The 26,509-nt window shown below is 41.3% G+C and overlaps 3 protein-coding genes across 3 annotated transcripts in view; 2 read left to right on the top strand and 1 right to left on the bottom strand.

Moving 5' to 3' along the window:
• LOC306825528 (cyclin-dependent kinase 17-like) overlaps window positions 1–5,605 on the top strand; it is a 31,323-nt gene extending 25,718 nt beyond the window's left edge. Inside the window, exons 8-17 of the mRNA XM_079346323.1 lie at window positions 337–431; window positions 888–950; window positions 1,807–1,930; window positions 2,146–2,266; window positions 2,650–2,747; window positions 2,910–3,015; window positions 3,385–3,427; window positions 3,627–3,717; window positions 3,891–3,968; window positions 4,300–5,605. Of these exons, the coding sequence (XP_079202449.1) occupies window positions 337–431; window positions 888–950; window positions 1,807–1,930; window positions 2,146–2,266; window positions 2,650–2,747; window positions 2,910–3,015; window positions 3,385–3,427; window positions 3,627–3,717; window positions 3,891–3,968; window positions 4,300–4,337 (857 nt within the window). The 3' untranslated portion in view covers window positions 4,338–5,605. The remainder of the gene's footprint in view (window positions 1–336; window positions 432–887; window positions 951–1,806; window positions 1,931–2,145; window positions 2,267–2,649; window positions 2,748–2,909; window positions 3,016–3,384; window positions 3,428–3,626; window positions 3,718–3,890; window positions 3,969–4,299) is intronic.
• A 73-nt stretch (window positions 5,606–5,678) lies between these two features.
• LOC306825529 (ETS domain-containing protein Elk-3-like) lies at window positions 5,679–13,300 on the bottom strand. The gene is made up of 5 exons (XM_079346324.1): window positions 13,034–13,300; window positions 10,165–10,373; window positions 9,110–9,889; window positions 7,273–7,395; window positions 5,679–6,472 (listed from the first exon to the last, which is right to left on the bottom strand). Exons 2-5 carry the CDS (start codon window positions 10,369–10,371, stop codon window positions 6,374–6,376), a joined length of 1,209 nt encoding a protein of 402 aa, XP_079202450.1. The 5' UTR covers window positions 10,372–10,373; window positions 13,034–13,300; the 3' UTR covers window positions 5,679–6,373.
• Window positions 13,301–14,559: 1,259 nt separating this feature from the next.
• hal (histidine ammonia-lyase) lies at window positions 14,560–20,148 on the top strand. The gene is made up of 20 exons (XM_079345986.1): window positions 14,560–14,840; window positions 15,009–15,069; window positions 15,291–15,318; window positions 15,388–15,462; window positions 15,543–15,615; window positions 15,736–15,802; window positions 15,904–15,941; window positions 16,043–16,168; window positions 16,317–16,456; window positions 16,613–16,660; window positions 16,834–16,981; window positions 17,093–17,188; window positions 17,327–17,385; window positions 17,480–17,560; window positions 17,702–17,767; window positions 17,850–18,015; window positions 18,144–18,278; window positions 19,053–19,161; window positions 19,287–19,356; window positions 19,457–20,148. The coding sequence occupies exons 1-20, from the start codon at window positions 14,594–14,596 to the stop codon at window positions 19,586–19,588; spliced, it is 1,965 nt and encodes a 654-aa protein (XP_079202112.1). The 5' UTR covers window positions 14,560–14,593; the 3' UTR covers window positions 19,589–20,148.
• The last annotated feature ends 6,361 nt before the right edge of the window (window positions 20,149–26,509 follow it).

Below are 26,509 nucleotides of genomic sequence, written 5' to 3'. Positions count from 1 at the left end.
TTAGAACAACAAACTGCAGCAGGTAAAATGTTGATCCAGTCAATGAAAAAAATTTTAGCTCAAAACACAACAAGTAGTTTCCATGGAAACATTGACCAGATTTTGGCAATGATCTTGTTTTAATTCTTTTCTGTAGGAGCACTAAGTGTTTCAGGGATTTATGAAGTGCAGTTTACATGGTTTGACTTCTCGCACTTTATAAATATAGTTTGTATTTTAGTTGAACTGGGCAGTACAGTGCCTTTGAGTACTTTAAAAATACAATGTGTTATTATAAATAAAGAAGTGAACGTCATGGTTTGAGTGTAATCACATCATCAGTGTTCTTTTCTTTAGTGTCCCTGCTGAAGGACCTGAAACACGCCAACATTGTGACGCTGCACGATATCATCCACACAGAAAAGTCGCTCACGTTGGTCTTCGAGTACCTGGTGAGAGATGCAGAACCTTTCCCCTTCCTCCTGCGTGACTCGCATGTTGTTCTGTGCACAGATGCTCAATGTTCATTTCACATTATTGTTATTCATGAGCCTCTGCAGAGATGAGATGACAACTCAGGAACACAACGGCTCAACTTGTTGTTTGCCTGTGAGCCTTTCTACTCTTCTCATTCTCCCCCTCTCTCTTTCTCCCCCTCTCTCCTTCTCTCTCTCTCCTTCGCTCTCTCTCTCTTTCTCTCTCTCTCCTTCGCTCTCTCCCTCTCTCTCTCTGTCTCTCTCTCTCCTTTGCTCTCTCTCTCTTTCTCTCTCTCTCCTTCGCTCTCTCTCTCTCTCTCTCTCTCTCTCTCTCTCTCTCTCTCTCTCTCTCTCTCTGTCTCTGTCTCTCTCTCGCTCTCTCTCTCGCTCTCTCTCGCTCTCTCTCTCTCCTTCGATCTCTCTCTCTCCCAGGATAAAGACTTGAAGCAGTACATGGATGACTGTGGGAACATACTGAGCATGCAAAATGTCAAGGTGAGCCTCCACAGGCGGCCTGCTGGCCCAGCCAACTTCATCAAGTGTCAGGGCTCTGTGGCTGCTGGGGTCAGCAGTAGAAGCACTGTCAGTTTGCCCCCTGGTGGTGGAATGGAGACATTGTGGGGGAAAATGGAAATTGAAGTCTTAAACTTGAAACTTAATAAGTTTGTTGAATTATTTGTGATAGTTTGGTTAAAGATGTCTTTTGAGGGAAATAAAAACTGCATTTAGAAACTTAACTTATTTATATAAGGAACATGGACTTTTGTTTTGTAAATGTAAGCAGAATTCAGTGCATTTTATTACCATATAGTAGGGCTATTAATCATTATTAAAACTTTCAGTAGTTAATTAAGATTAATCGCAATATTTTGAATTTCATTATTTCTCATTTGAAAATAAAAATGATGCAGTTTGAATTCAACCATGCCATTCAACTTTCTGGTAGATCGAAGGTTAGCAACATTCACTTTAACACAGAAAAAGAAACTTACGGGTCAAAAATCTAAATTAAAAAAAAGGAATGTCAAAAAGGTGAAACGTTTGAGTTCATTTTACTTCAGACTCTTCAGCTGAGCTGTTGAAAAGTTTTTGGGAGTAAAATGAAACGTTCAAAGATGCAGCAGTCATCATCACTGTGACTACACGGACACACTGCAGAGGCTAATCCACGGTGCTTCTAACAGAGCAAAATAGCATGATTAAAAACAATGAAAAAACATGCCTGGGGAACTCGGTAATCCTGACAGTATTATAAAAATGATGTTCTTGATTTGTAACCAGCTGCTCTATTTGAAACAGATTGGTACCATTATGATGAGAGCTGCTGATCTCAAATATCTTTTTTCCTCAGATCTTTCTGTACCAGATCTTGCGAGGCTTGGCGTACTGTCACAGGCGGAAAGTTCTCCACCGAGACCTGAAGCCCCAGAATCTTCTGATCAACGACAGGGGAGAACTCAAGCTCGCTGACTTTGGTAAAAAAACAACTGAAACGTTTGATTAAGCTTTGTTTTTGTCTTCACATCATAAGTCAACCACTCATGGAAGTTGTACAAACACAGAGTCATACATGAAGGTGTTTTAAACTGAATATAAATATTGTGCATTTTAGAATCAAATCCTTCAGTCGGATTTGAATGAGCCAACGTGTGTGTTGGATCTGTTTTCATTTCATGTTTCTTCTCCACAGGACTGGCGAGGGCCAAGTCTGTTCCCACGAAAACATACTCTAACGAGGTGGTAACGCTCTGGTATCGGCCTCCCGACGTACTGCTGGGCTCCTCCGAGTACTCCACGCAGATAGACATGTGGTGAGTGGGCTTAGCTCTACAGGGGTGACGACAACAGTTGGAAAACACTGAGTGGACTCCTGGCACTCCTGTTTTGTGTTCCTGTAGTGAAGTGAAGACGCAGGAGCAATTAAAATCCTGCACTAGAAAGAATCTCCATCATTCTATTTTGTGAAAGACTTTTGAGCGCCTTCCGTGATTTGTGGAATAATCCCAGGTGTTTGGAGCTTTGGTTCAGTACAGTGAAAAGACTTTGATTGGTATAGATGGTTGCTATTTTAAATACCTGCCTCTTCTTTAGAATGATTAAGGTTCCATGTCAGAAGTTGGTTTCTAGATAAGGACAGATAACACGTTGAGTAGAATCATCACACCTGATCCCTCCTGTCTCACTCTCCTCTCAGGGGTGTGGGCTGTATATTCTACGAGATGGCTGCCGGCAGACCCCTGTTCCCAGGCTCCACAGTGGAGGACGAGCTGCACCTCATCTTCAGGCTACTAGGTCAGTGCTGCCCCCTGCTGACAGGCATCACAAAAACCTTTTAAATATGATCCTGTAAATGTATCAGCCCTGGCATGTAGCCTCCTGCCGCAGCTTGAAAAGCCCCTCCAGCTGCCCTGTTTAGCCCTACTGTAACAGGACCGATTGAATGTCCCTCCACAGGCACTCCCACAGAGGACAACTGGTCTGGCATCTCCTCCATTGACGAGTTCAAGTCCTACAAGTTTCCCAAGTACAAGGCCCAGCCGCTCATTAACCACGCTCCAAGGTAAGACACAAAACATCTGATTTTAGTCAGAAACAACCTCTTAAATAAACACCTTTCTAGTTTCTAAAACTCCCCCTCGCCTCTCTCGGTAGCCCTCTAAAGACTGGAGATGGAAATGAGCAATTGTTTCATAACAGACCCAGGTATAATAGAGGAGATTAGACTGCATGGAGAGATTTTTTTTTTTTAGGTTTTCTAGAGTCAGTGTTTTTGGTTTGTTTAGTTAGTGTGTGAGTGCTGTGCTCTGTGTCACTTCCTGTAAGGAAATCCTGTGGAATAGTTGACTGAGTTTCCTTCCTTAAACTCACCAGCATCTGTGTGTCAACCCCACCCCCCACCCCCCCCCCCCCCCCCCCTTTCTCTCTCCAGGTTGGACAACGATGGCATTGACCTGCTGATGTCATTCCTAAAAGTGAGTCTCAGTAAATCTGCCAGGCATGATCGGGATGTTGAAAGCAGCATGACACATTTTGCTGCTATGTTAGGACTGTATTTATAGAAAGAAGTGCATCAAGGCGCGGCAGGACATTCACACACAATCACACATTGCTGACCTAATTCTTCAGTCGTCCCATTAATGGCTTTCTTTCTCTTACTTCCTTGTATTTCAGTATGAATCGAAAAAGAGGAGCTCTGCAGATGAGTCAATGAGACAGCCGTACTTCAGGAGCCTGGGGCCACGCGTGCACACACTGCCAGAGAGTGAGTAATGAAATGGCAGCACTGTACTGCAGACTTGGCGAGCTCCTCTAGGTACAGCTTGAAGGATATTGCAGTGTACAGCGAGGATCAGTTTCAGCTTCATAACAAAGACACTGTTCTCCTGGCAAGATGTCATGTCTGCTGCACTGACTGACTTTCTCTCCGTCTGGCAGACATATCCATATTCACACTGAAGGAGGTCCAGCTGCAGAGAGACCCCGGCTACCGGAACTCATCGTACCCCGAGTCAGGTGAGGAATAATGCAACACTGAATCCTTTGATAACTTTTATTCTGAAGTGTGAACAGGAGGGTCTTCAAAATGGGAAATGTTTTCAGAAGCATCAAAGTCATCTACTGATACTTGTCAGCACATCTAAGGATACAGGGCAACCTGGAGCTGCTACTAGCTAATAAATCATACCTGTGTACTAAATTTGAACAACCAAAGGAGCCCAAACTGGACCCCAAGTTGTACCCTTATGTGTATCCATGACCAAATTATCCAGTGTATATTGTTATACATCATCTCTAAATGTAAATTCTACTGATGAAGTTAATTATTGTCTTTGTTTACCTTCAGGCAACGGAAAGAGCAGAAGACAAAGCATGCTGTTTTAGATTCTCTGGACTGTCGGTTTTTTTTTATTTGGGAAGGAGCTCCTCGCTGTACAGTAACCTGAGATTGATGTTGGCGCTGAGCATCATCATCATCATCATCATCATCATCACTCCTCAGAAATCTACTTGGGGAAACTCGTCCACAGTGCGGCCGACCCCCTCCTCTCCAGGTTTGGCCCAGTGTCGGCCCAAAAGAGACTTTTATATACTGTACATCTGTATTTATTGAGAAGTGAATTTGCTGCTAAATACAACTACTGTCTAGAATCCTAACTGGCTCAGTCACTTTAATGAGTACATGCAATGTGTATAGATTTTTAATTTTGTTTTTGAAGTGGTGGTATTTTCAGTGATATTTTTTGTCATTATTTCCATTTTCATACAAACAAAACTGCACCTCAAGGCTCCTCGGTGTGTTTGTGTGTGTGTGTGTGTGTGTGTGTGTGTGTGTGGGTGTGTGAGACGTGCAGATGGATGTTTCTGTAGCAACTCAAAAGGGTTTGATTTTCTGTCTTCTCTCTACACCTTTGTGTGTCTCTCACCCTGCTGACACGCCGCTGTTCTCAGCTGCATCTGATGCGATCATGACTCTGAAGGTTTTTTACGGCCAGCTTTGATATCACTGATGATTTTATCCTAACTGGAGGCTATTTGGAGAGCTGTGCGTTCTTGTCTTGATATCTGCATTATCATTCCAGGACGCTTTGGTCTCTTATTGTGACCAATGAACAAATGCAAGTAGAAAGAGGCTGAATGTAGGATTATTAACAAGGGCATTACAGGATTAGTTACGCCTCCTGAATTCTTCAGAAGAGATTAAACTGCCGTGAACAACCTTCTTCTCCTTTTCCACCTCATCCTGACACCTAAATCTGCTGCAGACTGTTACAAAGATCAGGCCTGAAGTGCAACTCTGCCTTCCTACATTACAGACGTGCTCTCCTTTCCGTCATTCCCATCTCCCTTCAACTGTAAAAACGGATCGCTTTTCATTTTCCGGATTGCCTCCATCGTTGTGTCGCATGTCTGCTGTTGTATGAGGAAGCACACAGCCACTGAACTCCTGATTCAGGGAGCACTAGCTATAGTTCTGCCCCCAGTGAATACGAGTCAAAGTCTATTTAACAGTGTTACCACGGATGTTTTGTATGATTTCTTTAACTTTATTTGTGGATTATTGTTATTGGTGTGGGATTTCATTGCAGATATCCTCCCATATTTGAGCTTTTTTTCCAGAGCAAAGAAAATAAAAATTTAAAGTTTAAACAGTATGAACTGTTTTCTTCCTTTTTATTCTTGTCCTGTTTGCTTAGCTACAGTAAATTGTTTATATAGGGAAACTGCATTCAAGCATTCAATGCTTTGTTTATTGAAAATGACAGACATTCTTCACAATACAAAATTATACAGAATACAAACTGTATACCAAGTCCAGTATAAAAAAGAGAACATACAAGTGTTACAAAGGTTTTTCATTGATTTGCAATCTCGTCTTCATTAAAAGATTTTAAAAGAAAAGACAAAAAAAAACAAAAAAACAAGGCACAGCCGGTACTATCTGAGAAGCATAGTGCATACAATACATAATAATACAGCACAAGAGAAAAGTTTCACCTTGTGATGAACATTTCAGAAAAAAACAACTTTTTTTTTTTTTTACAAGATTAAAAAAGCTCTCTATGCAGAGTTAGCTTCTGGCTAGTCTCAAGCGGCTAGCTACAGTCACTACTGTCCACAGAGGACAGGGTCATGTGGAAATGTGCTGTACTTTATCACTAAGAGCCTCAGGCGTCTCCCAGACATCATGGCTCATTGTATGGCTTTAACCAAGTGCTTTCAATCACTGGAATCTGAAGCAACTCAAGTGCAAAAAAAGTGAGGTCACATACTGTCTTGAAGGACTTTTCTGAAGCAAAATGTAAAAAAAAAAAAAATACAGACAAGAGATTGTGGCTGTAGATGATGACTAAGAAGAGAAACTTTCACGTGAGATGGTTGAAGATGGGTTTTTTTTTTCCTTTTTCTCTGAACCTGGATCAGGATTTGTGGGTGGTTGGGGACAGGAGCAGGGAGGAGGGTGTTCCTTCCAGATTTGGCAAGGGGATGGGCATGTGTCCGTTGATTAGGCTGGGGAACTGTGGAGGAAGAGAGAGGGGCTGAGAGTTAGCGAGAAGCGGACGGAGGCGCTCTGAAAGCTGCTTTCCGGTGAGGAACTGCAGCATTGTCACTGCTCTAGTTTCCTGTTTTGTTTTTTTATGCATTGTGCGTCTTCCTTTTCGTCTCTGTCCCCTGTACCTTCACCACAGAAGGAGAAGTTAACAGTGTGTGCACAAAGAATCCGGTATTTTGTGTGCGTGTGTGTGTGCAACTGTGCTGTGGGTGTGTATTTTTTTTAACAAATGAGGAGCAGCTCTCAAACCAGTCCACCCTGTTCAGGCTGGCTCCCCTGGGCTCAAACAGGAAGTATTCACAGGATTTCCTCTCCCTCTTACAAGCGCTGAAACAGGACACCTCTGCTTACTAAGTTTCAACCAGTTTCACAACCACTGCTGTCTGCTACTTAAGCACATTTCAAAAACATCTCTTCTTTCAGCCTTAAATGATGTTTCTGTCAAATTAAAACTTGCATGACTCATCAAGACCATAGTTAGTTTAGAGAGTGTGTAAAAGTCCTACTGGGTTAAAAACAAATGAGTGAGTTTGTAAATGATTAGAACCTGGTTTGTCTTGAGCTCTTAAAAAACATCTCTGTTATCACCTTTAAATACGTGTGGGAAGAACAGGGATTTTGCATGAGTGTTGAATTTCACCTGCACAACTTCCTCCAACAATGTTAAACTCCTACAGTAAGCAATAATCCTCAGAGCACACCAGTTGTTCTCATTTCCTGCTTTTATTTGTCTTTTCTGTGCACCTGTGTCTGTGTGTTTCTCACCTGAAAAAGGGAGCTGTGGCCCTGCAGCCGGGCGGGGCTGAGCGGGGCGACGGGGCTCAGACTGCTCCAGAAGTGGATGCCTGACAACAGCGGACTGTGAGCCAGCAGCAGACCAGAGGGAGTCTGTGAGGGGGGGGGGGGGGGGGACACAGAGGGGGGACACAGAGGGGGGACTTGGTGTAAATAAGAGGAAAACAGTGAGGACAACAGTTCTTCATAATAAAAAACTGCGGTTGGAGAGCGTGGCTCTGAGGGTTTTGGTAATTTGAAACATGCTGAATGGTAAATGGACGAGTATTGGCGTTTGGAAAAACAAACTGACGGAGCAGGAAGGAAGTCTGTGGTTTCTCCCCGAGAATACAGGGGTGACGTGCTGAGGAGGGTGGAGGAGGAGTTGGACGGTGGGGGATGTTGTTGATTGGGGGGGAGAAAAAAAAGGTCGGGGAGGAAAAACATATGAAATCAATTTCTGCCTCCCCCCATGATCCTCTCTCTCTCTTCCCTCCCAGACTTTCCCCTGTGTCACCTCAGAGAAGTAAGCCAGTGTTGCAAAGGGACCCGGCCTCGCTCCCATTATTAATGGAATTATTGGAGCATATGGCATCACTTAACCCCCCCCCCCACCTCCCGTCCTCCCCAGGCTGGACTTGAAGATTTCTGTAAATCGCTTGTTTTCCTCTGATCTCTCCTTTTGGGCCCTCACAAACAGACCAGTTAAACCTTACCCATACCAGTTAGTGTGTGATGTGGTGGAGCTATAACAACTCTAATGTCAACACATTATGAACTCAAATAGATTATTAAATACCAGTGGATGCTTGGCAACAGAGTCTGCTCGTTGGATTAAAGATTAAAACGAATCAACATGTCACGACTCAGGAAAAGCGGCTCGGAGTTTGTTGTGACGGACAAAAACTGAAAACGTATTTTAGAAAACATCCATCAAGAAATCCTGTCATATCAGCAACTGAATGTATAGCAAACACAGTCTTTTCTCCCCTCAAGTTCAGTTTGAATAGTGATAGTTCAGCTTTTTATTGGTAGAAAACACTGACTCGTCTTCACCCCACAGGACTGCTTAGTGACGTTATATGTGATGTCAAAGTTTTACTAATCGCCAAAAATGAGTCACTCAATGAGTCTAAACTTCAACTTCTTCAAAACTATTTAAAATCCCTTCACAACATGAGCGCGTGATTACATTTACTCAATTTTAGTTCACTTTTTATTTTGACCTTTTCTTTCTATCTTGACTCTGATTCTTGAGAAAATGTGGGTTTAAGTTGCTAATTGAATGAATAGCACGGCAGTCTTTCCACCAGCACATGCCAGGCCGTGCCGTATGTCTCTTTAAGGACACTGACATCAGACTCTGGGTTAAATCCCATCATCTCCCTGTGGCCGGCCAGGCAGCCACATAGAGGTCACGGAAACAGATAGCATCAGTTATTGTGTTTCTTTCTAAGATATCATTATTATTATTGGGCTCAGATTACTTCAGCTGGCACAGTAAGGCAAAGCCGCTTAACTTCAATTGTAGAAGAGCAGTGACAACGTGTAAAAATTGGGTCAAAAGAGGCGCTTTGGGTTGTGTAGACAAGTCTCAACTAGAGAGAGTTGATGCAGGTTATGAAGCAGTTTGAAATGTTGGTCGCACTCAGTAAGAGAATTCATCCTACTTAAACATACATGAGGGGAGTGCTGAGGAACAACTCAAACGGGTGACAATTTAAAGGCTCTAAAGAGGAAACACCGCGGGCACACTCGACACAAAAGTACTTTCATCATAGCATGCTGCTCAGAGATGAGGATAGTTGTTTACATTCAGGTTAATCACCTGTGCTGTGAAGAAGGCTGGAGTGAGGGAGCCAGACGGCAGCGCAGGACTGTTAAGGGCGATGGAGCCGATGTCGCTCCCTGAGAGCAGCATGGACGGAGAGATCTCCAGAGCTTTGGGCTTTTTGCTTTTTGGTGGGAGTCCATCTCCTTGGTTACTACTACTATTAGAGCTACTTCTGGCAATGCTGCTGCTGCTGCTCCTCTTCTCAGGCTGCAGGGCTCGCTCCCTGTGCCCGGAGGAGAGATTAAGGGGCTGAGCACTCAGGTCAGAGTCCTCCTCCTCTTCCTCCTCAGCCGCGTTGCTCCAGCTTCCTCTGGACTGAGAGGGTTTGGTGAGGGGAGAGGGCGGGGAGTGGAGTTTGGAAAGGCGAGGGGAGACGTAGGACTCGGGTTTTGCAGGAGGTGGGCTCCTTTCGTTGGCGTTGGTGCCAAAGCGGATGACAGAGCGCGGCTCCTCCTGGCGCTCCCGCAGGGCGCGGAGCAGCTCGGGCTGGTTCTGCAGGGAACTGATGCTGAAGGAGGAATAGAGACCCGAGCGGAGGTAGTCGTTCCGACACTGCTGCGCCAGTGCCAGGGTTCTCCTCTGGGCCTCCTCCTCCCCTTCCCCTTCCTCTTCCTCCTCTTCCTCCACCTCAAGCTCAGAGGCCTCTCCTTCCTGCAGGGGAAACCTTCCAGAAGCCAAGCCCATCTCCACCGCCTGAGGGTCCATCTTCAGGATCTCAGGGAAAGACACAAACTTGTAGACAAACTTCTGGCCAATCACTTTCTTGATGATGTTCTGTAAAAGCAGGAAAGAGTAAAACTGATGACAACAATTTACACATTTACCGTGACTGACATCAGACTCAAATATCAATTTAATAATATGACATAGATGTTGACAGCTGTTCTGCCAGTCTATGTCAAATGCTTTGCTGAGACATCTATATTAGAGTCCTAGAGTTAGAGATCTGCACGTTTGATGAGAAAGGGGAAGTGAAAGTATCTATTCATGGAGTATGCGGCTTTAAAGAGATCAACAACAAAGATCAAGTTGTAACTACTCAACTTTACCTTGTCATAGTAGTATCGCAGCGCTCTGCTCAGCTTGTCGTAGTTCATGTTGGTCTTGTTCTTGCGTAGCCCCCACAGCTTCGCCACTTCCTCTGACTTGAGCAGCTTGAACTCTCCGTCTGTGGACGTCCAACAGATCAGGTGTTTGTGACTCTGGTCCAGCAGCAGCTGCAGCAAGAACTGCCACAGAGTGATGGCACTGTCCATACCTGCAGAGTGGAGGGGCGAAACGTTTCACTGTGAAATATGACTTCCAGGTTATTTTCTAAAAACTTCATAATGCTGATGCCTGAGGTCTTCTTCCTGTGGTCTTTTTCCCCTATGAGACAAAAGTGGAACAAACCCACGCAGAATATTCCCCACTCTACAGACACATATTCTACCTGCAAGGTGCTACATGACAAGATAAAATATCTAAAGAAGGAGAGACAAGCTGATGCCTTTTTAAGCTCTTTACTTTCTATATTTTATTGTCTTTAAGGTGAGAGTTTCGTGGGGCGCTGGCGCAGTGGTGAGTGCACGCGTGACCACGCATGGAGGCTACAGTCCTCGATGCAGGTGGCCCGGGTTCAACTCCGGCCTGTGGCCTCCTTCACACATGTCGTTCCCATCTCTCTCCCTGATTTCCAACTCTGTCCACTGTAATCTCTACCAAATAAAGATACAAAAGGCCAAAAATAAATCTTAAAAAAAAAAGGTGAGTGTTTAGAACGACAAAAGAATTAAAGGTTATATCTGTCGGTCTGCGTAGAAACACAACTAGGTTAGTGTCCGCAAAAGGCCCGGCCTGTCGGAGGTGTAACGTGTGGAGTAAGGAAGAGTAGACTGGTGATGAATAGAACAGTGTTAAAGAGAGAAGTGTAATGTAGCAGCAGCAGAGAAAAAAAGTATACGGAGAGGAACAACAGCTCAAGCCAGAAATATGCTGCGGTCCAACCTGGCCCTCTCTCCACAGGAAGTATGACGGGCCCAGGGTGGGTTATTCCTTTAATAGAGGAATGTGCAGCCTAGGAGCTCCTGTCTGCCTCAGAGGAGTGTGTGTGTGTGTGTGTGTGTGTGTGTGTGTGTGTGTGTGTCGGGGAGGGAGTGATGAGGGGAAACTGAAATAAAATGTAGATAAAAACAAAATGTACAATAATTTCTTATAAATTGCTAATCATGTAGCAGCACAATTTCCAGCATCACACATGGGGAAATGTCGCTGCCTGCCGCTTTGAATTGTAATTGAACAAAACAGGAAACGTGAAACAACTCCAAATCTTTCACAGATTATTTGATGAGAAAAATGTCAATAAGTAGCAGACAAGAAGATTTTGGTGGGGCTCAAACTAAATGTTTCTTGGTACTGACTGATAAGTCTCACAAATTAAGAAGTGAACGTGAATGTAAAAATAGTTTGATGTAAAATAAAGTGATGCTCATCGTTGATCAGTAGCAGTAAATAATACTGTAATCAGACACTTAAAAATAGTATAAATAGTGTTTATACATTCCCCAAAGTAGGACAAAGCGGAAGTATTTTTTTGCAACAGAATTGAAGGATTTACACAACAAACTGTCCTCCATCCAACACACCTGCCTGTGTAATCTTAACTTGGATGTGTGCGGAGGAACTTTTGCTTGGTGCTACAGAACTGTGATTGCGGACTGACTTTTTAATGACAAGATACCTCAGTGGCTCAAAGAAGAGAGACAGAGGGAGGGTTGAACTCATTTCCGACACTCGCTCTCCCCTGAGTTTTCTATCTGCCATGTGAAACTAAAAAACCTGTCAGAGTCCGGACTTCCTCCTATTCTACTTCCAAGGACAAATAGTGAGGAGAGGGGATCCCACAGCAGGGGAGCGTTTCCCTCTTGCCACACTTCCTATCAGAATCCCAAAGGGACAGAAAGTCACAAGATGAAAATATTGCCCCACTTTTTTTTTTTCACAGCTCCACCCTGTAACCCATTCTGAACCCAGACCTTTTAAACACTTTGAGGCAAAAAGGAAACCCCGCCAATAAAGGGCTTTTGAGTAGACAAGTCTAGTGTTGCTCATTAACATTCACCTTTTCAAAGATGCTGAACAAAGGTCCACTAAAGAATAGAGCTGCTTTTTTGGAGATCAGAATTTCAATATCACAAGTAACCTATAATAAAGTGATAATAACCTTACTGTTGCTTCTTTACTTGCAATACGAGTTTTTTGGCCTGCCTCACAGAGATAGCATCAGTCTTATGAGTCATACAGGTATGGCACTCCTCTTTCTAGGAATATTCCGGGACATTGTAGTTAGTGGTTTTGGGCCGGGATCAGGAGCCCTGATGCGGATGCTCAGTCTGAGGTCTCGCCGTACGCACAAAGCAATCCAGTGTGTTGGCTGAACGGAAACTCCTAATGAGATTAGATGGAGTGTGCGCGCAGACATTACTTAGCCATGACTAAATCTGCTCTCTTCCTGTTCGCAGACGGTGGAAAAATTCAACATGGGCCCATAAGAAACGCATCTCCAAACAGCGACCGTGGAGTCTGTCCATGCAATTCGCGTCTTTTGTTTGCTTCCCCTTATTTGTATCTGAGACTTGAAAGCTGCACGAACTGTTGCGCACAGAGCTCTGGATCCTTATTCTGTCCTACTGACTCATTTTCAAGATGTTGCCCGGACCGGAAGACGGCACAACTGTGTCTAAGTGCGTAACTATTCTTGCGTAAAAGTTTAAAATCCACCGGATCAGACAAGTTTAACACAAGACAAACACTTTACAACAAAAAACAATTCATATTCAGTGTTGATCAATAATCGGTAATACAACTAAACATGCGTCCATAGCCTCTACAGGCCAGCAAAACTTCGTTCATAGATATCTGTTATTAATTTTACTTTACCTGCAATTTCTTCCTCGGTGGTTTGCTCGAAACTTTACGGTGAAGCTCGTGTGATTCTTTGTTTTTCCATGCTTACTTCTGCCCGACACAGTTGTGCTGGTCTGAAATAGGATCCTGGGCTTTTTTCTTTTTCTGAGCAGGAAGTTGGAGCAGGCAGACACAGAGCCGGCTGACTTCCTCTCCCCTACGATTCCCCAGGCAGTTTGCCGTCTGTGTAAACACACTTTTCCTCCCCTCCTCTTCTCCCCTGCCTGCCTACTCACACAGGGAGATACAGAAACTCCTACAGCCCCTGAACTGACATCATCAGCCCGCAGCCTACGGTGGTGCCTTCAGGTTCCCCTCGCTAATTTCGCTTTGAGTTGGAAACTTGCTTTGGCAAGAAATTAAATATGAATACCGTTAAACTAGATAAAAAAACATGTTGCCATATTTGTTTGTTAAGGATGTCTGCTTGGTGACTATTCATTGTTAGTAGCGAGATAGAATAATTATATTCAGCCAAGTATAGCCAATATATCACACTATTTGAATATGAGCTTTGAGATGTTATTTTGTACTTTAATCTTTTTTTTTTTTTTTAATAAAGAAATATTTTTTTATTTGGCCTTCATTTAGGGTTTTGATTTCGAATTGATTTGAGGACAAATAAATACTGACAACAACTGTCCCAATCACCTCAAAAAAAAACCCCACTGTCCCTGGAAGTGGTTAAGTCATATAACATGCACAGCTACACACAGGCTATCCAAACTGTGGGAGAATAAAACAGTTTCAAATCCCCAACATCACTTAAATAATAACTTATTGTTATAAAGGCTATTACAGAAATCAGAGAACAGAAACAGAGCACCAGACCACTATTGTTACATTTTAAGTATGTTTACACATTCATTTTAATTTTACTTCAAATGCAACTTCTCATGAAGCATTTCATCTTCAAACAGTGTTCCAGGGACCACATTTCTCTGAGGACTGTTTGTGTATAAAGTCATGAACATGTACCACCACATCTGTGATCTACAAAATCTAATTTAAAGTATTCATCCATAAAAGGTATGGGTTAGGGTCAGGGTAACATTGTTGGAGGGACACTTTCTGCTCATAATGTTTTAGTTCAACAAAAAGAATGATATTCTAAATGAATTTGATGAGCAATAAAAACTTAGAAATACGTTGAATTTGTTGAGGGCTAGGGGTGGATGTAAAACAATTATCAAAATGACTGACTGCAAGTGAACGCATCACTACTATAACTTTTTTTTGTAATTTAAATTAACTTTCTTTAATTGTTGATATTTCAATTACAATATGATATCGTACAGTTAAACTATAAGTCTTCTTCTTTTTAACTTAAGCGTGGTTCAATCACATCACGTGAATACATACATCTATCTGTGTGAGCGACCTGTTGGGGTCAGAGGTCTTCAGAGGTGTTTAGCAGGAAGGCGTGGCCCTTGAGCGTGGCGCCTGATTGGCTGCTGAACTTGAAGCGGCTGAAGGTGGTACCTTGGAGAGCGGTGCGCAGCGCTCACTGCTGCAGACTCCCGCTGAAGCGCAATGCCTCGTTTTACCGTCCATATCCGAGATGAGTGGCTAGCAGTGCCCTGCCGGGACCCCACCAACACCATCCAGTGGCTCGGACTAGAAGCCCTCAAACGTTATGTGAAAAACAAACCAGACAACGGCGGCATCAAGGATGTTAAGGTTACTCGTTTTGCGGTGCGCAGGTGCCAGGGTTTGGGTTTATTGGACTCGGATGATACCATCGATGATGTACTGGAGGATAATGACTTTGTTGAGCTGGGTAATGACCGCTTGAATTTAAAATGCAAACTCCAGATTTAAGAGACAATGAAGATTTTTTTAAAAAGTAGACTTACATATGTGCGTAATTGTGAATAGTTAGTTGTGTACACATAACGTGGAACAACAGTAAATGTGTACAACTGTTGTTATTGTCCTATCCATACAGCTATTCAAGGCGACACCATGTCTCCAGACTTTATCCCATATGAGCCTGGAGTTTCTCATCTGTATCCTTACACTTCTCAACTGCTCGTTTAATAATGACTTGGGGCACTTAAACAGGTTTTCAAAATGTTGCATTGTTTTAAATTGACTAACCTGTGAAAGGGTGAAGATGTAGCCTAAATAATTAGTACATGGATTTTTAAGTAATGATTTCATGAAATAGTACCATTAAGCAACATTTCATTGCATACACTGTTTTCCTAAATTCAACTATGTGAAACAGTACAGCAGCATACAAAGAACCTGCAGAGGTAAGTGCTGATCTATTCTCTGTTTTAATTTATTGACTACATGTGTGTAAGAACAGTCTCCATGTGCAGTATATCAGCCTGGATGGCAACAGCCTGACATCCACAGATCTGGTCAACTTAGGAAGAGGACTCTACAAGATAAAGGTAATGATCCACGTTTTGTTTTTGTCATTGCTTGAGTGTGGTAATCTTTGACTTTACCTAATCATTGCCAACATTTTCAGTTGACCATGGAGGCAGAAAAAAAAGTTGTGCAATCCAGAGAGCTTTTGGACACCATTGTCAAAGAAAACAAAGGTTAGGATACATTCATGAATTAGGACCTAAATAATCAGCTACTTGAAATAAGTAGTATTTAAAAAAAGACAATTTCCTGGTTTGATTTCTCTTTATCTCTCTCTCTCTCTGCTCCTCTAGTTGTCTATGGGATCACGACAGGTTTTGGCAAATTTGCTCGAACAGTTATTCCTGTCAGCAAGCTCAAGTAAGAAAACAATTTCTTTTTCTTTACTAAAAGTGATCTGCTGAAGAGCGTGCAGTATGAATGTTCTGATTGATGGCCATGCACTTTTTTTTGTTCCACAGGGAGCTACAGGAGAACTTGGTGCGGTCACACTCAGCCGGTAATAAAACTCGGCAGAGCTTGAAACCATAACACAAATATTTTTTTCACAGCTTTGCTGCATTTATTTCAGAATGATCCCTGTTATCTTTTGGTGTTTAGGTGTGGGAAACCCGCTGAGCCCCGAGAGGACCCGCATGCTGCTCGCTCTCAGGATCAATGTTCTGGCCAAAGGACACAGTGGAATTTCTCTGGAAACTCTTCATGCCATGGTCGAAGCTTTCAATGGTAAACCACCAGCCTCACTTCACCTGGGCTGATCTGGGACATCAGCTTCAGCCGGCCAAGGAATACTTTTGATAACCTTCAGGGATCAGTAAAGTAAAAGCGGATAGTCATAAAAAATAGTTGCCACTAACTCACTCTTTCCCTGCAGCTTCCTGCCTCTCCTTTGTCCCAGAGAAGGGAACAGTGGGTGCCAGTGGAGACCTGGCACCCCTCTCTCACCTGGCCCTGGGGCTGATGGGAGAGGGTAAAATGTGGTCTCCAAAGAGCGGATGGGCAGATGCCAAATATGTAAGATCTTACAGATACAACGTTTTAGTGGTTGTACAACAATAACTGATGGCAGGAAATATGTCTCTGCTTGCAAGGTCCAATAGGACAACACATGTTTGCTTTTTGATGACCGTGGACCTTTGACATGTATTTTCTGCTTTCATCTGTGGCCAGGTCCTGGAGGCCCATGGGCTGAAGCCAGTATCACTAAGGCCCAAAGAGGTAATGTTTAAAAGCAAGCACACTCTCTCATGTTTGATTTGCCTGCACTAGAAAACCTGACCGAGGGTTCACTGGGAGTGTATGGTGCCCTCTCGGCGACATGAATTGACAGTTAAGGAGGAATGTTTACATTTAGGATACACCGATCACATTCTTAGTGTGTCCCCCTACAGGGTCTTGCTCTGATCAACGGGACCCAGATGATCACCTCTCTGGGGGCGGAGGCTGTTGAGCGAGCCCAGGCGATAGCTCAGCAGGCGGATATCATTGCTGCTCTGACTCTGGAGGTTCTAAAGGGAACCACCAATGCCTTTGACAGTGGTGAGTAGTAGCAGTGTTTGTAAACCCCCCCCCCCCCCCCCCATATTTACCTTAAACTCTATGCTTCTGCATCTCTTCCATCCTTCCTCTGTTTTTGGTCTCCTCCTGCAGACATTCACTTGCTGCGTCCCCACCCAGGGCAGATTGAGGTAGCCCAACGCTTCCGCTCGCTGCTGGACTCTGATCACCATCCCTCCCAGATTGCAGGTCAGAAGAAAGACCAGATCCTATAAAACATTTTTGTGACACATAGTAGTCCCACAAAATAAAGCATATCTGTATATAATATTGTGCACCATTACACAGGTAGTACTTAATGAGCATCATATGGTTTTGGTTTTCCAGAGAGCCACCGGTTCTGTGACAGAGTCCAGGATGCCTACACCATGCGATGCTGTCCCCAAGTAAATAAACTTTTATTTATTCAGATCACAAAAAGTAATGTTTGTTTTTTTAGGACTCTACACTATCAGTCATTTCTTTGTATTTCTTCCACAGGTTCATGGAGTCACAAACGACACAATAAAGTTTGTCCAGAACATCATCAATACAGAAATCAACAGTGCCACAGATAATCCTGTATCCTTCCCAGGAACAAAGAAAAAAAAAAGGAATGTGTTTTTTTTAATGTTGATGATAAATAACTAAATCCCATTTTCCTGAGATCAGCCACAAATTCTTCACTTGATTTAAGATTTTCTTTCTTAACCACCAAACAAGATGGTATTTGCTGAAAGAGGTGAGACTATTTCTGGGGGAAATTTCCACGGTGAATACCCAGCTAAGGTATGTATGTTCATACAACTACTTTTTAGAGTTCGACATAGATTTTGTTCTCCTCCCTTTTATTGCTCTTCTTTTTTCTTAGGCTCTGGACTTTTTAGCGATTGCAGTCCATGAGCTGGCCTCTATCAGCGAGAGGAGGATCGAGAGGTTGTGTAACCCCTCTCTCAGTGAGCTGCCTGCCTTCCTCGTTAATGAGGGAGGACTCAACTCAGGCTTCATGATTGCTCATTGCACCGCTGCTTCCTTGGGTTAGTGCGCAATGAAAAATTAATCGACTAAAATGAGATTGGTAGAATCAAATAGATGTTAAATCTGAACAATACATTCCAGGTAGAATTGGTTTCTATAATTTCACTCTAACTTCTCGTGTCTGTAGTTTCAGAAAATAAAGTTTTGTGCCATCCGTCCTCCGTGGACTCGTTGTCCACCAGTGCTGCCACAGAGGACCACGTGTCCATGGGAGGCTGGGCTGCTCGGAAGGCACTGAGAGTCATTGAGCATGTGGAGCAAGGTAAACGTTTTTTATTCTATTCATTACGAAAGTCAATGACACTCCCTGACCGATCACAATTCTAGAGCAGCGGACACACAAACATAATAAAATGTAGACAACTATGGTTTTCTTGTACAGGTTGGACTTCAGTGAAATTCTTTAAACTGACGTCGAATAAACGACCTCAATGACTGAAATATATAAGAATGGGGTAACAGATGAGGAGCTACACAAACTGCTGTATTTGTTGAAGATTTTTTTTTGTGTTAAATTGTTATCAGCACCAGCAGCTTTACAATTTAAAAGAAAATTGACCACCACCAATGGTAGGTAATATTTCAAAGCAACATGAAGCTGCTTAAGCTGTTTAAAATGATCCCAGAGTGAGCTAACAGTGGTTAAACTGTCATGACAACGATTTGAAAAGGAGTGATTGTGAATCCGAGCTTCTCTCTAGTTAAAAACTGTCTTCCCTCCATAAACTGCGACTTTGAAAAATGTCTCACATCATTAAATAAAATACAGTGTTGGCTCTATTTATGACATTATCCACCAGTGTTCAATGTGATGTAAACATAAGATGAGTCCATCACTTTACATAATCCCTGGTAATGTTTCCAGTATGTCAGCATGATCATTCAACAAGATGAAGGGTCATCGGCTGTTATGTAATGTTCACAGTTTATCCTAAAATATTCCAATAAAGAGGACTTGTCTCATAAAAAGCATGGTGCATCAAATAGCAAACCGAATCTTGGGATATCAAATCTAATTGATGATTTCTTTGATCAGTTCTTGCTATAGAGCTGTTAGCCGCCTGTCAGGGCATCGAGTTCCTCCGTCCACTTCGTACCACCACTCCGCTGGAGAAGGTCTATGAACTTGTGCGCAGTGTGGTCAAGTAAGTCAAACAGATGTGACCAAGGTACAAAACTTTCTGCCTGCTGAATTGATGTGCAGAGAGGTTAATATTTATCTTTTGTTCAACCTCCGACTGTCTCTGAATCTTACCTGTTCTGCCAACAGGCCGTGGATTAAAGACCGATTCATGTCTCCAGACATCGAAGCTGTTCATCGTCTTCTACTTGACCAGAAGGCAAGTAAATCCTGTAACAATTCTTATCAGAGAGTCTAATCATGTATGGACATTTAAAGGCAAACAATGTGTTAAATTGGCATGTTTTTATTTCCTTAAGGTGTGGGCTGTGGCCAAACCTTATATTGACAAGTATCAGACAGAGTTTATCCCAGAGTCCCGTCCCATCTCTCCAACTGCCTTCTCTCTGGACCCTCCAGCATCACCGAGGAAGCGAGTTCGTCATGAGTGAAAGAATGTCCTTTTGTTGTTGCAATAACTCAAATTAAAACAATGCTTTATCAAGACTTTGACTGAAAACAAACCTAAATCTCACTGAAGTTAGAAAGAACTAAATTAACGTTTTGATTCCTTAAGTGTTTTTAATCCTTGGAGACATGGCGGTAATGTAAGAAATTGGTGTACTTTCGTTGCATTTCTCCACTAATTCTTAGGTATCGAGCTTGTGCTAAAGAGTTGTATGTATCTAACCCTCCTGTGTGCCCAATTCAGTTTTTATTGCCACATGACTACCTCAGCCACTGTCACAAACACTTATATGCTTAAATAGTCTCTCTTCTGGTATGATTAAATTAAATCTGAAATGATTATTATCTATTCATAACAAATATTTTAAGTGGCATTCTTCAACTAGTTTAAGCTCCTTAACTTCATGTAAAGTTTGAGGATGTGTTGGCTTAATTTTAAACTCTGGACAATGTTGTGCTGGACTACAGTAAGTAGAATGTATAATACTGTGAAGAAACAACACAACTGTGGGCAAAAAAAACATTAAAAGAATCCAGAACCCAACCACTGATTTTATGAGTCCATCAATCTTGACCTTTAAAGTGTCAGGAAAAGGTAAACTGTCAATTACAACGAATCCATTTATTTGAAACGATTTACTTAATAAGGCAAGGCAAGTTCATTTACCACATTTCAACAACAAGGCAATTCAAAGTGCTTCACACAAGACATCAAAAGCATCATGACAGAGGAAAGAAAAATAAGGCCAACTAACTTTACTTCATCAATTAAATGATTGAGTCCTTAAAATGAGACATTTTGTATGTCAAAGTGTTTTTATTTTGGATGAAAATGTCTGTAATGTAAAGAAAAAAACAGAAGAAAAAAATCATTTTTCAACATTACAAACCGGTAATGTGAATCAATATTTTATTTTCGAGACAGCATTTATTCCCTGTAAGTCAGTTTTTTCTTCAAATACAGTACAACACAGTTTAATTACAGTCAGTATTGAAAACAAAAAGATGGAGCAAGATCTCAGGCTCTCATATGGTGAAAAAAGCGCCTACCTGTCCAGGCTGAGAAGCCACTCTGCCACCAGGTGCTTTGAGTAAAAAAATAAAATAAAAAAAATAAAAAACTGAGGAAAATAAATGGTAAATGTCAGAGACTGGCAAAAGCAGCTTTTGTCAACAAATTCAAAGGTTAACCAAACAACTCATGACAGATTGTAGTACAAGGGGCAGAAGTCTGTTGATCACAGAAATAGTCCAACTTTATAATAACAAGAAAGGGCCACAGAGGTTCCGTTTTGTTGATATGGTATCAGACTCTTCCTACACCTCAGACTGAAAAACTGATAAATCTTGTTTTTGTTTTTTTTAACGGACCGGTCAGGTCCGTTAAAAAAAGACAAAAACAAGAACATGATGACTGTGTTTTAAAACTAAACACAAACAAACCAGCCTGATTAAACATGGGGATATCATCGTGTGTAACAGATTAGATACAAACATAACTTTATAAAAATCAGGCTCATATTAGATGTGTGTATAATCAAATACTATATTGTAAATGTAAGGCAGGGCACATGACATTTCAGTGTTGACTATTTTTGTAGTTGACGATCTAAAAAAAACTTCAAAATCGGTGTACAGAAGACGTTTTCAAAAAGGGGCCAAAAGATACGCTAAAGCAAGAAGTCAGTATAAAAAGTTAGGGGAATTATCTATTGACATGAATAAAAAGTGACAATACAATCATTGATGAATGGTTTGGCTGTGAGTTTACGGAACGATACAGGAGAGAAAAAAAACATCTCCTTCGAGCCGGATTTGAACCAGCGACCTAAGGATATCAGCACTCAGCCACTACAGTCCTCCGCTCTACCAACTGAGCTATCGAAGGGACGATACTGTACTGAAACACAATATTCATGTTATACATAATCACTAAAACGAATGATTTGTGTGCTGGTTTTTACTGTAAATCGTCCACAGCTTTATCGTGAGCGTATGGCTGCTTGCTAGCTAATGTTATTTAGCTAACATTTGATTTATGACGTTAGCACACTGGCTAGCTTGCTAGCTAACTAACTACAGCCATTCAAGCCGTTCAATCTGAATAAAGCTTGCTCTAAAATAGTCTTTCAAACATGAATAAACGACAACTCTCCGTTTAAGTTGTTTTCAAACAAACATTCCCAAAATATTCCTAGGTACGTCCTAAAGTGTGTCATTCACAGCTCCTCGGTAAAGCTAGTGCATGCATCTCACACTTCAGCTAGCTAACTCGGGGTTTTAAACTTTCTTTCAAGGGGAAAAAAGATTGAAGACAACAAACGAGAAGATCCAGTGTGGTTTCAAATAAAGTAACAAATACTCAGCAATACAGAACTTTCCCTTCAACATCATTTTGGAAGTTATTTTAACTGTAATAGAAATGACTCTTTTAAAAGCAGTAAAAACATTAATTATACCTAATTAGTTTTTCTTTTGTAAAGATATTTTGCCTTTGGCATTAATTAAAACTTGAACACATCTAAATATTGCTTCAGCAACTAAAAAAATCTGTAAGTGCCTAAATTTATCATCACTACCACTTCTTGCAGAGCATTAGACAACATGACGTACTACTGATGATATTACATGTACAGTTGCTTTATCTCAGAAGTGCAGAAACACTTTGGTCAAGATTATATTAAGAACAATAATAATAATAATAATAATATTAACAATAGTAGTAGTGTGTTTGCCTTTCAGGCAACCACCCTAATAAATAAGATTATAATGTGTTGTCCTAACTGCATTTGTTCTTACAAACTTTGTACGTGCACATTTTGGCCACTACGTGGCAACATTCCCTCTTTAAAGGAAAGTATAAAGTCTCATAAATCATCATACACTGCCCAATATTCAACACGGTGGTTTTGATCTAAAACAGCTAAAATCTGTAGTTTGCAATGCATTGCATGATGCTCACCTTAAAATAAAGAAATAAAGGCCTTGAACAGTATAATGATGTTTTAAATTACAGGAAACAACAGTGTTTTTTGAATTGCCTGGAGAACTGGAGAGCGGAGTTCAAACATTGTATTTTCAATCAAAGTAAAACATACATTGACTATTTTTATGCATTTTATTAATTGTTACAAATCAGAAATATATCTTGTTAGTCACCTGTTCCTTCATAGCCTTGATGTTTGACACTTGTAGTAAGTGTTAAACTGAGTTGAACCCAGCCTCAGTCTCTTCTCTTTTTTGGCACTTTTTGCATTATTTTATTTTTTCTTGCAAGTATTATTTTTTATTTTCACATCTTCTCCAGGCCTGCACTGTACATATTGCTGCATTTGATTAATTTAACTGTAAATTAATTCACTGCACTTTTGAATTTTTGAACTAAGTCACTAGGCCATCCTTTCAAAGTGAATACCCAGAAAGGCAAGCCAGCAGAGGTGTAAAGAGTAGGCTACAAAAATATTTTACTGAAGATAATGGAGCGTCTGAGATTGTAGAAAGCACTGAGGGTGAAGGTAAGGAGCCAACTCTGTCATACCTGATGGTCATCCTGCAGGTCAGTAAGAGGTCCGACAGGCTAAGCATAATGAGCAAACTGCAAGGCAAGACCAGATCCTCCTTTTGGGTCAATTTGACCCTTCAGTGCTTAACGTTTTTCAATAATGATTGACATTGTTTTCGCTTCACATTTAATGACCTTTCCTAATTTAATGGGGAAAATTGGGTAAAAATAAATTAAACATAATGTGTTTTTATTTACGTTTTACACATCAATTCTCAACTTTGGGTATATCTTTAACATATTTAATGAATTGGGGCCTCCCTTCAAATCAACCTTTGACTCTTTTCTAGCATGTCATTCCCCACGCTCTCTCTCCTTGGTTTGTGACTCTATCCTCTGTACTATCTCTAAAATACAGGCATAGAAATGTTCCAATAATTAAATCATTCATATTTCTAATGTCAGTGCTGGGAGGCGAAAAAAACTGCTGTTATGTTTCTTTACGTCCTCAAGGAATACTTTGAGTATAGTTTATAGTTTATTTTAGTGTCTTTTTTTGTATGACTTCTTAAGTATATGGGTATCATCATCTTCATAATAATTAACATATTTCTGGATTAAGCATTAGGTTTCTTGCCTTTATTTGATATAGACAGCTGAGTAGAAATATACAGTATGGAGAGGAGAGATTTACCCATAGTTTAACCAAAAGGAAGCATAAGGTTCTGTCCCAGCACAGAACCTTGTTGAACTTTCAGTATTCTTCGTCACACATACACGATTCATCATTAATGAGTATAAAATACGATCTATTTGACAAACAAGATTTAAAGTGGCTTATTTAGTACCTCTAATGCCAATTAAGTGTTCCAGTCTCTTTAACAGGATGTGTTGGTCAATTGTTTTAAATTTCAGCTACGATGACTCGTCAGCATTAAGCCTTCCTGTAAACAGATACAGAATAGAAGCAGCATAGAATGTGCGGTACAAAGCAACACCCCATTTACTGATGTGTTTTTTTGAAAGGCTGAGATTTTTGTTTGGATGTTAAGAACCGTTTCTGAAGCTTAAAATGTGTTTTATTCTCTTAATATTGCTAAAGTATAGTGTTGTTGTGATTGCATTTCCAGCAAGTTTTTCCTCAGATCTTTGCTTCAACATTTAGATATTCATGACTATTTCCCCTCCTTTCCATAACGTGTCACACACATCTGTCAACCCTTGTCACTTGCTGGCTTGTTAACAACACCTGAGGTGTGGAACAGTGACACTTCATCTAAATCTCAAGAAATTGTTGTTTCCTTGTTAGTCATTGTTTTCTCACTCTATTTTTGACCTTCGCTTGCTGGCTATTCTGGACTGATTTATTTTACTGTCAATCTCCTGTCACTTCTGATTTGAGCTCGAAGGCCTCATCTCAGCAGTCTTTGCCCTTGCTCATTCCTCCAAATGTTAAGATTTACACAACACTCCTCAAAAAAGTTGCTGCCATTTCTGTTGCCATGTCATGCCACAGGAACCTGAAACAATGTGTCATCAATAAAGCCACCATATAGGTCTCATTTCTGTTCATATTGCTTTATAATGAACGATTTTCAGGTAATATTTGTAAGTATGCTGTGTCATAAAAATAATGGGGCGTCCGTATGGACTTGGGTTGGGAACCGGAGGGTGGCTGGTTCAAGTCCTGATGCGGACCAAAATATGGAAGTTGGTGTGGTAGCTGGAGAGGTGACAGACCACTGCTTAAGCACTGCCAGGGTGCCCTTGAGTAATGCACTACCAGTGAAGGCAGCCGCCGCCCTCTGACATCTCTCCATTAATGCCCAGATCCTGCTTGAGCATGTGTGTGACTCAGGCCTGAGTTTGACAGAAGCATGAGTGCGAACCACAATTTCCTCTTCTGGGATTAATAAAGCATATAGGAATGCTGATTAATTTATCCCTAAAAAGAAAATATTGTATAGACCATTGTGTGAACCATAACATCTGGATGTTAAGCAAGATCCTACTTTTATTTTGTTTTAAAAGAAAGCCATTGAAGCTAACATTGTGTATATTAGAGTACACAACAGCACATTTATTTTATTTTTATTCACTTGTTTTGTGTGTTAGTTTCACGCTTCATTTAAATCTTTCCTGAAAGCAGGTCACTCATTAGCCTGGCACTGCCCTAAAGTCACCTGTCTTCTCCTTGTAGGTTATTGTGAATGTGGGACAGCAAGATCATCATGGTGCACAGGTCACTGAGTCTGGTGCTCACGTGCACAGTCCAGCCACGAGTACTCCAATCCTCTTACAACCCCCACTTCTTCCAGGCAAGACTATCAGATCAGCTTGCTGTGGTCAGGTCTTATCCTGAAGACACCGTAGATCCTCAGCACAGAGTCACGCCAGCATGCATCAAACACCAAAACCAATTGAATCACCTTAGTAGCCTGGTGTGTTCATGATGCATTTCATGATGCATTCACAGAAATGTCCTCCAAAGAAGGTGGCTCACTGCTATTCACAATAGAAAACTTTCAGCGTAAATAAATAAAAATGCAAAACATTATCAAAATTCCAAAAATACATTTGACATCTTTGTAAGTGACATTTAGTTGTGTTTTCATAATCTAATCACTAGAATGAAAAGATTCAGAACAGCATTGACTAAATGTTTTGTTGTCTCATATAATAATAAGAACGGACAATGTTGATATTAACCTGTGACTGATCTGAATAGGCAAGCTCACTTAATTTGATCTATTGAGCTTAATTATGTCAGGATGAAAAATGTCAACACTGGTGTTACAGATGAGTCTTTTTTATCAATTGAAAAAAAGGCACCTGGGTTGATAATGGCTCAAGATGGGGTCTAATCTTATTAACAATCTTTAACCCCTTCCCCTTGGAGAATGCCTGACCCAACCCAGCTGTGGTAGAACTGGTAGGACCATCTATAGGAGCGACGGAGCTCCACAGTTCAGCAGGATGACATTTGTTCAATCTACCTTTGATTACAGCTGTGAGGAAGTCGAACTTTAGACCTATAGCTAAGTTCTGGCTGAAATCAGCACAACATTGTAATCACCTATAACTGCTTTGCATATACTGGATTATATACTGCTGATCTACTTTTTATAATGATGGATATTTTTGTTGTTTTATGCAGTGCATTGTTGATGTCATAAAGGGGACTGGTAAGGGCCAATAAATAGCACTCAATCTTTAAATAATACTATTTTTTGTACTCTATAATGTAATGAATGTTTATTCGTAACTTACATTTGTCTTATTTATCCCAGTCCTTTTCCATCCTCATGCAGTAGTTCAGTGGTGGAAGGGAGGTGTAGACCTGGTGGTTAAGGGACAAAAAGGGTCATCAAAATGAATGTAACATCTCAATCAATAGAAACTT

The sequence above is a fragment of the Symphodus melops genome (assembly GCF_947650265.1).
Source record: "Symphodus melops genome assembly, chromosome: 6".
In the NCBI taxonomy this organism is placed as follows: Eukaryota; Metazoa; Chordata; class Actinopteri; order Labriformes; family Labridae; genus Symphodus; species Symphodus melops.
This window is presented reverse-complemented; position numbering and strand designations above follow the sequence as displayed.